Source organism: Lathyrus oleraceus, chromosome 5 (assembly GCF_024323335.1).
Source record: "Lathyrus oleraceus cultivar Zhongwan6 chromosome 5, CAAS_Psat_ZW6_1.0, whole genome shotgun sequence".
In the NCBI taxonomy this organism is placed as follows: domain Eukaryota; kingdom Viridiplantae; phylum Streptophyta; class Magnoliopsida; order Fabales; family Fabaceae; genus Lathyrus; species Lathyrus oleraceus.
In genome coordinates, this window is record NC_066583.1 from 77,525,637 (window position 1) to 77,537,641 (window position 12,005).

At 35.4% G+C, this 12,005-nt stretch overlaps 1 protein-coding gene across 1 annotated transcript; it reads right to left on the reverse strand.

Moving 5' to 3' along the window:
• Positions 1-206: 206 nt before the first annotated feature.
• Positions 207-5,328, reverse strand: LOC127086322 (pescadillo homolog). Its single transcript, XM_051027072.1, has 13 exons — positions 5,106-5,328; positions 4,873-4,958; positions 4,543-4,791; positions 4,320-4,445; positions 4,120-4,204; positions 3,933-4,043; positions 3,683-3,776; positions 3,279-3,577; positions 2,583-2,690; positions 2,389-2,510; positions 939-1,158; positions 646-864; positions 207-445 (listed from the first exon to the last, which is right to left on the reverse strand). Exons 1-13 carry the CDS (start codon positions 5,127-5,129, stop codon positions 359-361), a joined length of 1,830 nt encoding a protein of 609 aa, XP_050883029.1. The 5' UTR covers positions 5,130-5,328; the 3' UTR covers positions 207-358.
• Between the last annotated feature and the right edge of the window lie 6,677 nt (positions 5,329-12,005).

Consider the following 12,005-nt stretch of genomic DNA (forward strand, 5'->3'; position numbering starts at 1 on the left):
AACAGTTTCTGCTGGTAAAACTATTTATCAGCAGCCAACTAGAAAATTACATATTAAGCTTAAATATATCTTGTGAGTTTCACAACTTCAGGATGTCAGATAAAAAAAATAGCTTCTTACGCACCCTGGTAAACTTAAGGGTCTGAATGCAAATGTGAATGCTCATAACAATCCTGCACCTATCAAGATGTGACAAACCTGAGAACTTTAAAAAAAAATCAAAATTTACTTTGGCCTTGTGTGTCTATTACAAAACTGAAAGAGCAATGACTAAAATAAGTTATAGTTGCAAACAACAACAAAAGGAAACAGAATGATTCGTCAATTCGCTGGAATCCTTAAGAATGCAGAATCCTTTTCAACTCCTTTGATTCTGAGCTTCATCTATTTTCTTTCTCCGTTGAGTAATAATATCATATTTAGTTTGCTTGCGTTCATTAGATATCTGAATGGCAGATTTCAACAACAAAAATTATGAACATCAGAACCAATAGAAAATAACTACAAGAAAAACCTGCCACTTTGCAACCAGTTATATGAAATATGGATTAAATGATAAATAGAATCATAATAGTGATTGCAAGTTCAGATGGATAATTCAAACATAAAAATTCATGCCCAGTCATAGACAGGATAAGAACGTACCCGCATGGCTTCCAACAGCTTCCTCTTTTTACGTGACAACAAAAGTTTACTCATCTCAGCACCATCATCAACATTTGCTTGACCATTATTAGTTGATTCACCAGTCTGAATCAATCCGGCAGATGTTTCTTCTCTAGCTGTAGAACCTGCTGAAGTATATGTGGAACCTTGAAGTTCTTTCTTCAAATCCTCCTGGTATCGTAGCTCATGAATCATCATCTGCAACACAACCATTGATGATCACCTTCATTCTTTATACAATCATATTATGGATAGTAAGTAGTTTTTCATACCTTCTGCTTTTCCTTAGCCGCATGATTTGCTGCTGCTCTATCACTGACGCCCTCAGCCAGAAGATTTTGAGGATCTTCCAAATCTTTTTCAAGACCAGGAAGTGAGAGGACTTCCTTTCTGGCAGCTGCTTGCAAGTGTTTAATAGTCTTTGCATACTCTGGAACATATGCTCCTTCTTCATCATAGTCAACAAAAGGAGACAAATGTGGCGGAGGAATCCTGTTGATAAAAGAGACATCTTAAATTCAGAAACCCTGCAGACTAGAAATTGTATCCTTTTTTATGTAAAATTGTGTGTTCATCTTAATTATGCACATACATGGTTTAAATATCTCAGGTCCATATTACAGAGCAATGGAGAAATAGAAGATGTAAACCATCAATTCATGTGGAGTGGTTGAAATGGAAGAAGGCCTCACATTTTTGGTGACACAAAAATACCCACTCAAACTGAAGGGAAAAATATTTAATTGTGCAGCGATCAAACCACCAATGTTTTATGGTGTAGGGGACAGAGTGGTGAGCTAAAGAACCAACATAATAATAAAATAAGAGTACCAGAGATAAGAATGTTATGTTGGATGTGTGGTAAGACTAGACAAGATAGGATTAAAAATAACTGCATTGGAGAAAGTTTGAGCAGCACCTAAAGTAGAAAGGATGGTAGAAACTCAGCTCAGGTGGTTTTGGCACATAAGAGAGTAAATTTATTTTGTACCAAGGAGAGTAGACCAAGCGGAAACTCAACTTCTCGTGTATCTTTTACATTTTTTTATTTAAAAATAAAATTTTCAAAATATGAATTTATAGGTTTCAACTTATTCACCAACTTCATTCATATCATCTTTACAAAAACCAGAGATTGAAGGAAACCTATAAAACATATAACTATCATTTTAAGTAAAAAGTAATTTTTACAAAAAGTAATTTGTTGATTTGGACCAGCCATGTAAGCATCAAAACGGCCACTACACCTTTTGATGGAGTTAGATGGAAAATGATGATGATGCAAACGTTTTATGACTTAAAAGACCAATTTGATACCAAAAAAAAACTTTAAATGAGTAACCTGCTACAAACATCTAACTTGAATGTAAGTAAGATGAATTTGGTATTAAATAATTACATTTCTAATTAGCAACAAATTCATTCTATAAAAAAATTAAGATAGGTATGCATATGTCAACCAAGGTCACAACCAAAATTAAGAACCCACATGGATAAATTTCTCAGAGAAAAAGCAGCACATAACGACAAAGATCACAACCAAGAACCCTAATGAACCTAAAAAACTAAGAAGAGATACAAAAAGTCATTTTGGTGAGAAACAATGCCAACAATGTCTACATTGTCAAAGATACTTGTAAACCACAACAATCAACACTAAATGAGTTATATTATAGGAACATAGAAGAGAGTCCATACTAACAGAAAAGAATTAGAAGTTACCTTCCAACAAGATAATTTTCAGTTGGCAGAATTATTCTAGCATTCACACAGTCAAATACCCATTGTGGTTGAACATATTCTCTCGAGAGGAACCTGTGTCCTTGAGCTTCCCTATCAACGATCTAAAGAAATGAGAGCAATAGCTTAGCAAACATTAAAGTAAGTTCATATAACTTACGTCATCAAAAACACACCTGGTGAGTAATGCCCTGGTCAGATTCCACAAAAGGAGCCCCTTCGCCCTCCCACGAAACTATACCACCAAAAGCAGGAACAATAAAAAGCAATGATTCCCTTGGTACCTGAATAATTAAACCACAACAGTACAAGCAATGTCAAAACATATGCAGAGCACAACCATTTGAGTAATTCCAAAAAAAGGCCAAGTCTAAACAACATAGCACCAACAACTTTTTAATATATCTTCATTGATAATGGTACCTACATATAGGGGCTTGTTATAAGCCTCTGCAAAGTCTTACTCCGGCATACAGCTTACCAATGAAACTACACAAATAAGAAATGAAAAACAAAACCTTGCTTTGGACCATATTTTGTTGTAATAGTTAAAGTGTTTGACCCAACCTTGATTGGCATCTTTAAGAGATTCATTACCGACTAAGAATAGCACTTGCAAAAATTAAAAAATGGTAGCCCTTAAAAGTTAACAAATGGTAGCCCTTAAGTTCTAATACAAACACATTAATCAATAACTAGAAAATATGTAAACCACTCAACTATCTCATCAAGCAGTCAGTACTTCTAAGTATAATCCTTTAACAGATGATGCCTGTTTTTAACATCACTAAACCATACATGGATTCATTTTTTACTTATATTGAAAAAGTTAACACAAATTCTGACTCAACAAATGCTATATAAGGTCATACCTCTCTGCTCAAGAAGATTTTGACATTTTGAAAGAGATTTTTGCATTGTCGTGTCTCTTCATCATATTCCTCTTCATCTTCACCAGCAGCTTTCTCAACGAGGTGCATTAGTGCACCAGGTTCATTAGAAGGCAGTTGATGCTGAAGTTGAGCAAGTCGTAGTTCAGAATTTTCGTTATGGGTCTCTGCCCCAATTGGCTTGGACTCCGGTTGTTCAGATTCAACTGATTGAGAAGCTTCAGAATTCAGTATGGCAGGTCCAGTGTTGGCATTGGCATATCGTGACAGTGCATATAGATCTTCAAAATTTAAAGTAAAAAAATTGATTAGCCCATACAGTAAATCTCTACAAGACTGTTTAATTCAAGTTTCTATAATTTGTTACAATTTTGAGAAAACAGTACCTGCTGCCAAAGCCTCCAAGCGAGGATCAAGTATTGGAGGATACTTCAATTTTATGGAATGGTAGAGGTGGAAATTGATAAAACCAAGAAGAGGCTGCATCCATTTTTTATATAGATTTAAGAAGTTGTTCACACGAATCAGTATATGGATGCCAACACGAATTGTATAACTAAATTTGGTTTATACGTGAATCACATGATGATCCTAACACAACATAACTTTAAAATTATGTGTTTAAATTAAACTTACCTCATATATTTGCAGAAAGTTTAGCATAGTAGGAATGTCAACATCATTAGACACAACCTGCTGCAGTGAATGAGGAGTTAACCATGTTATTGTCTGGCCCTCAACTACCGCCTGCACAAACAACATAGTAAGTACATAAAACATACAATTATGATCATCTAACATAACAAATGGCCATGATTTGTACCTGGTAGTATATGCCTTTAACAGACACAAATGTTTTTCTCAATTTGTGAGTACGGGATACAAACGCTTGCCATTCATGTGCCAATCTATATAATAGGAGCAGACAATAAATAAATGACATAATATTATTACAGCATAAAAAGTTGTTGTTTTAAAACATAGTATTAATCTAAAGCCATTACAATTCCATGTTTATTATACCTACGACATTTGTGGACCCGCTCCACATCAATTTTTTTGCTCTCACTCGCAGGTAATGCTGCAAAAAGATGTACCATTGTAAGGCAGTCATCCAATTCTCCAAGGGCATCCACGAATCTTGGGTACCTATAATTCAAAGAATGATAAAAAAAAGATTGGAAACTCATCCCCACAGCTAGAAGTTATACATTAATTGAGATAAAAAATCAAAAATCAAACAAACCTCTGTCGAATTATCCTATCTATTTTGGGTTTGGGTGTTTTCTCGCGTAACCGATTTGCACGTTCAAGGTTTTTCTTTGCCTCTGCTTTCTTAATTTTCCTTTCATGTACTCTTATTGCTCTATGTATTTCAAGCAAAGGCTCATGATGTAGAAAGCTAATATCTTTCACATGGTAGTAAGTCTTATCATTTCCTTTGAACTTTTTCTTAGGCTCCCGAGGAGTTACACCTTTCAAAATGCACAATTTCCTAAAATTTAAAAAAGCCAAGATAAGAATCAAATTTTCACAATTAACCTAATCAATCAAAGTGATTGTGAGCATAGAAAACCTGAAAAGGGGTAAACTGATTTGAAGTTGCTTGAGTGCCTGTGTCCTGGTGAGAAATTTAGCAGCATTTCCCTCCTTTTTCTTCCCCTGTCACACAAAAATATAGAAAACGTAAAACTAGATTGAAAAAATGTGAAAGCAGAGTGAGATTTTGCATGAAATTGGATAAAAAAAATGTCAGTGGGAAGAAAGAAGAGAGGTAAAAAGGGAGAAGAAGATATGTGGAGTACTCACGGCGGGTCTGTAGTGCTTCACCATTGCTGCTGCTGCTGCTGGCGGCGGAGATGAGAATGGACGGCAAACCCTAACAGAGCACACGACAACGAAAAGAGAAGCGAGAGTTGGAGTTCCTATTTGTTTCTTTTATATAGTAATACTAATAAATAAATAAATTGAAGCGAAATAATAAATAAATGGGTGTTTGTTTATAAATTGAAGGTGTTGAACAAGATATTTCATGAGTTGATAATTCTTTGTTCTAAAATGATTTTCTGAAATTAATATAATAGATAATACATGTAAAGTTAAAGCAAGTTATATATACAACAATTACACAAAACAATTTATATATTTGAGATACTTGATTCTTTTGTGTTTCTTTATGTGCAGTTTTTTTTTTTTTTTTTTTAAGTTGTCCCGCAACCAAATTCTTAAGTTGTTGGTTTGATTTTCTCTCTAAGTCAGTTTGTTTCTTGAATCTATTAGTTAGTTATTTAGTATTTGAGTCATTTGAAGTGCAAGTAATTTACTTGTATATAAATATTATTGTAATTCGGTGTTAATAACTTTTCAATATAATATTTTGCATTCTCTCTTTCATTCCTTCTCCACTTAAAGTGTTTATACACTAACAAATTGATACTTATAAATTATTTTTGACTTTTCACACGTATTAAGAAATTTAATAATTGTGGTAAGAAAAAGATAAATTATGAAAGGTTTTACAAATTTATCCTTCACTAATCGTATTAAAAAGATAAATTGACATAATTAAAAGGAGAGAGAACAATAAATATTTAAGGATATAATAGGAAAAATAACATTAATGATTAATTGGTATTATAGAATGACTTATATTGTGGTACAAAATATTTTTTTTAAATGACTTATAATGAAAAACGGAGGTAGTATCTAGAGCTTCTGGTTTTGATTCTTGATCATGAATTAAAGAATTACACGTCGGTGGTCGTGTCTCTAGTTATCGTGAATTGTATTTGCTACAAAGATGAATGGTAGCAATAATATTCTCAATTCTCTTCCAATTCTTAATGGCAGAAAAATAGATCTGATGGAGAAAGTGTAGCGGTAAATTCATGACCATTAAACTATGAATAAACTTAACGTCAATAAAACCAGAGTCGTCACCGCGCTTTTATTGTTTCCAAAGGAAAAGGGGAAAAGTACAAACAAAACCAAAAGGTAAGAAGTTTTCTAATCAAAACTAATAAAATGTCAGAGATTACAGGTAAGGGGGTTGGTTACACATAGAGAAGGTGTTAGGACCCAAAGTGTCCTAGATACTCCTAGGGAGCATTTTTTTATGTGTGTATGTATTTTGGTATAAAAGATGTTTGCAATAAATAGAGTGTGGGAATGAGAAAATAATTTATTAATTATATTTTTGTGTTTGACAAGACCTTTAGACTTGTGTCTACGTACCAACATAAAAATAAGGGATCAAAACCTCATAGTTCGTGATATCAATTTCAAAATGAGTGAATTGCTTTTAATCAAAATTTAAGTTTAAAAGAGGCACAAAGGGCCAAAAGAGTTTGAATGAGTGTTAGTTCTTTTGTCTTTTGAAATTTTAGATCAAATATGGTTAAGCTCATTTACAAGTTTGACTTAAGAAAAGAGTTTGAAAATTCAATGGCGTAAGGTCAAAGTTTCTAATTTGCAAAAGAGTCTAAGTTTGAAATCACAAGCAAAGAAAGTTTTTGAAAATGGGGAGAGATTTTGAAATTTAAGAAGTGGGAGGAGATGAAGAGATTAATCCTAAGCATAAAATTAAAAGTTAAGAGTTGAAAAGATCTGACCAATGGGATGCAATCCAACAGACAAAAATGTCATATAGAAAACCAATTTTCCCTTTGGACTTTGAACCAAGCAATTAGCAATATGGAGATCAAGGCATCAAATAAAGATAGCCACGTCCAAGCAAGAAACTTCACAGCTAACAGTCTTCTTTGTCTTCTCATGTATCAGATGACATACTCCTTGATTTAGCTCAGAACAAGGCGTTAGACACAGGTTCAAAGTAACAGTTACATCAAGACCATGTAGCATACGAATTCATGTAGATCCCAATACTTGCATTAGATGAAAGCTCAAATCACAATAACTTGATCTCAAAAAAAATTGGCATTGGCCAAGTCCTTTTGCATAGGGAATGTTGCATAATTCTAAGTCCAAAAGCTCATATCAAATCCAACAGTCCACACAAATATTTTTTAGGGTTTTTGTTGTTTATTAAGTATTTTAAGGTCCTAAGACCACAAACACAAACAAAATACACAATGTAGGTGTTTAATTGGCTGCATTATATGGTAAAACACTAGCTGGATTCTAATGTCTTGACTGATGTCATGACATGGTGTGTATGTGTGACTGCATTGTAGGTTAGAATATCTAACTGTACTCTGATGTCTTGACTGATGTCATGACACACTTGAGTAGTTACTGCAGGATTAGCTAATACAGGATTTAGTGAATGTCAAACTGGATATTGTGACATTCATCCCTGTCAGCAGATACTAAGAAATAGAACAGCTGGTGTTCTGTTAGAACTTAGTATTTATTTCCAGTCTGGTTATCAAGGAAATACCAGACCTGGCATAAGGCCTACTGACTGAATGTCAAACTGGATGCTGTGACATTCATCATTGACAGCATATACTGAACAATAGACAGAGTGGTGTTCTACTATACTTCAGCATGTTTCTTAGTCTGTTCTTCAAGAGGATAACAGAACTGACTTAAGGTCAAATGTGTAAATGTAAAATTGGATACTTTGACATTTATTAATGTAAGTTGTTACTGTAGTATGGTCATTTTGGTCATATACAGGTCAGCAAAATTGTACAGTTTGTTTTCTGAAAAACAGACTTAGCATATGATCCTTGATGTCGAGCTGAATGTCGTGACATTCATTCTTGACAGCATATGCTATATTGTAGGTTGTTCAGTTTTCTGTTTCAGCTTTTTCTCAGGCTATTCTTCAGGGATTCAACAGCTGAGAGAAAATCCAGGAAATCAACAACCAAGCTACATTTAATGAACCTAACAAATAGCCTATTTGTTAGTAACCTAGATGTGGAATTTAGGGGAACTCGCGTGACCTTAAATTCAGGAGAATACAAGTGCAAAGGCCCAAGTACTGCAATATAAAAGGAAGTCGTTCCTTCATTCAGAACTGGGGATTTTGAGGCGTGAAGATTTAGTGTGTCCATCATACTTCACTGTTGTATTTTTGTGAGTCTTGTATTAGACATATCTTGTAAGCCAAGCCATTTTCACGTAGATGATTGCTTTGGCATAGGGTGTTCATTGAGTTGTAAGTGTTGTGTCGCTCAAAGCTTTTAAGCGTGAGTGCTGTGTATCTTGATTAAAGCTGTTAAGCACAATCAAGAGTTGTTTGAAGTGTGATTTCAAAATTGTCTTTAATATTGATTAAAGGTAGTAATCACTGAGGTGATTAAGGGGGAGTGAGTAGGAACTTTGATCTTAGAGTAAGATTGAAATTGCATTGGGTAGGGATTAAGTGACGAGTTGTAAACGGGTGACTTTAGCTTTGAATTAATACTACTGATAGTGGATTTCCTCCCTGGCTTGGTAGCCCCCAGATGTAGGTCATGTTGGACTGAACTAGGTAAACAATTACTTGTGTTATTTACTGCACTTACTTTTAAGTTCTGCATAATTCTTGTCTGTGCAGAATTGGATGTCATAACAACCCATGTGACATCTAAAGTCTGATAACTAGAATTTCAATTGGCATCAGAGCAGGCACCCTACCTGTAAATTTCTGGGTGAGATCTAGGGAAGTTACTTTCTAGTACCATGGACAAGGATATAGGACACTCAAATAGACCACCCATGTTGGATGGCTCTAACTATGATGACTGGAAGCCTCGTATGATAGCCTTCTTAAGGTCTCTAGATAGCAAAGTCTGGAGAGTTGTCAACAAAGGATGAGAACATCCAACGAAGACAGGTGAAGATGGAGTCAGTGTGCATATTCCTGAAGAAGAGTGGGACAAGGAGCAAGAGGCATTAGCTCTTGGAAATTCTAAGGCCTTGAATGCATTGTTCAATGGAATCAGTAAGAACATCTTCAGGCTGGTGCACCACTGTGAACTAGCTAAGGAAGTTTGGGATACCCTCAAGGTAACTCATGAAGGTACTTCCAAGGTGAAGATGTCCAAACTTCAGATGCTGACCACCAAGTTTGAAAATCTGAGGATGAAAGAGGATGAGACTATTCATGACTTTCACATGAATATTCTTGAAATTGCAAACACCTCTGGTGGACTAGGTGAGAAAATGGCTGAAGAGAAACTTGTAAGAAAGATTCTCAGGTCCTTGCCTAAGAGATTTGCTATGAAGGTCACAGCCATAGAGGAGGCGCAGGACATCTGCAATATGAAGGTGGATGAGCTAATTGGTTCTCTCCAAACCTTTGAAATGGGCTTGTGTGAGAATTCTGAAAAGAAGAACAAAAGTGTAGCTTTTGTATCTAATGCAGAAGAGGAGTCTGAAGCAGGATACACTGGAGGTGATGAAAGCATATCAGAAGCCTTAGCCATGCTTGGGAGACAGATCAACAAGTTCGTGAAGAAGATTGATCAAAGAGGTAGACCTAATGTCAAGAACATCCCGTATGACATTAAGAAAAGATCAACTTCTGAAGAGAAGTTCAACCACGGCAAGGGAATCCAGTGTCATGGTTGTGAAGGGTATGGACACGTCAGAGCTGAATGTCCTACTTACCTCAAAATGCAAAATAAGGGGCTAGCTATCACATGGTCTGAAGGAGATTCTGAAAGTGAATCTGAAGGAGAATCTGCTAAACACGTCACTGCACTAACCAGTGTTTGTGCCACTGATGATGACTCAAGTGCAGATGAACTGACCTTTGATGAACTTGCTGCAGCTTATAAGAAGTTGTGTGTCACCAGTGCAGAAGTACGTGTACAAGGAGAAAAGCAGAAGAAACTCATCAAGGAACTGGAAGATGAGAGACTGAAGCATCTGATGTAACACCCCGATAAAAATAAGATAATTATTTAAATTAAGTTAATATTATATTTATTAATTTAATTAAAATAATTGGAATTATTGGATTATTATTATTATTATTGGAATAATAATTATTGGAAAATATATAAGTTGGAAATAAGGAAAAAGAGTTCCATTTTTTGGTAAAGAGGGTTTTACGTGAAAAGCAGAGAAGCGGCTGAAAAGAGGAAAAGGGCAAAGAGCAGAGCAAGAGGAAGAAGGTTGGAGAAGAGAAAAGCTTGAAGCTTAAAGATTCGCCGGATTAATTCAGGTAAGGGGGGTTTATCGTCGTTTAATGGGTATTATAAATTAACATGTAATGGGTAGTGATAAACCGTTGAATTGACCCTAATTGGGATGATGAGTGCTGAAAATTTGTGATGAATAAACTGTGTATAAGCTGTGATTGAATCGGTAATTGTGTGAGTCGTGATTCCCCGAGCGTATCGCTTTTTACGGAATTGGAATCGGAGGTCTGGAAGTCCTCCAACGGCGGAAAATGCGGAGAATTCTGCATTCTGCTTCGTGTTAGCGCAGGAACAGCTTTCTGTCTTGCGTTAACCGGTTAACCCAGGGCGTTAACCGGTTAACACTGTTGTGAGTTGTGGAAATATTGTTGTTCTGTCTGCATTAACCGGTTAACCCAGGGCGTTAACCGGTTAACACTGTTGAGTTTTGCCAGAAAGCGTGTTCTGTCTGCGTTAACCGGTTAACCCAGGGCGTTAACCGGTTAACACTGTGGGAAAAGAGAAAAAAATTGATAATTGAATCTTGTGTACGTTTTGGAATGGAATTATATAGTACTTAGTTTATGTCAAAGTTGATTATAAGTTGATTATGTTGAAAACATTGTTGTGTTGCTATTATTATCCTGTTGTCGGAATTTAAAGTCGTGTATGTCAAAGTTGATTATAAGTTGATTATGTTGAAGACATTGTTGTGTTGCTATTGTTATCATGTTGTCGGAATTCATATGCATTAAGTCGGAGCTTTGCTCACACCACGTTGGCCTGGATTGGCAAAAGTTGAAAGTTGAAGGCTTAAGCCTTGATGCCTCGTTAAATTGGCAAATTTTAAGTTGGGAGTTTTACTCCAAATGGTACCACATGCATGACGAGTCGAGTCTCAATAGAGTTGCATTTTGTTGGTTTGTTGTATAAGTATTTAATTTAATTGAGCAGTGGTGCTTGTGTTGATATTGAGTATGACGTTTGAGTTGACGTGCCGTTACTGAATGTGTGATGTGATTAGGGTGATTAATGTGTCAAATTACTTAACATGACATGATATTTTATAATGCTTTTTATATCGATTGAGGAACTCACCCTTACAACTATTTTTCAGGTAACGAGCAGTGATTGAGTAGAAGCTAGTGCTTGGAGTCTAGTGTAGTCTCCTTAGTGGGTCATGCTCTGATAGATGTAACATCGGGACGGGATGTTTTACCTTGTTGAATAATTTTACATGTAATGTGTTACATGTTTTGCATGATTGATTTGATTTCTATTTCGCTGCGTATTGTGTAAATGCTTTATGTTTTGAATTAATGATAGAGCATGACAGTTATTATGATGAATGGTGTGAAATGATTGTGTGACACCCTTAATTGCATAATTACTCTGATTGATATATTGTTATTCTAATTAAATATTTGGGGTATTTTAGAAGGGTGTTACATCTGACGGCCATAGAGGATCTAAATGGTGAGATAACCCTACTGACCTCTAAGCTGAATCAGATGACTAAATCCATCAGAATGATGAATAAAGGAACTGACACCTTGGAAGAGATCCTAAAGGTAGGACAGAAGTCTGGAACCACATCTGGTTTAGGCTTTGGGAAAAGATCCTCAGCTGA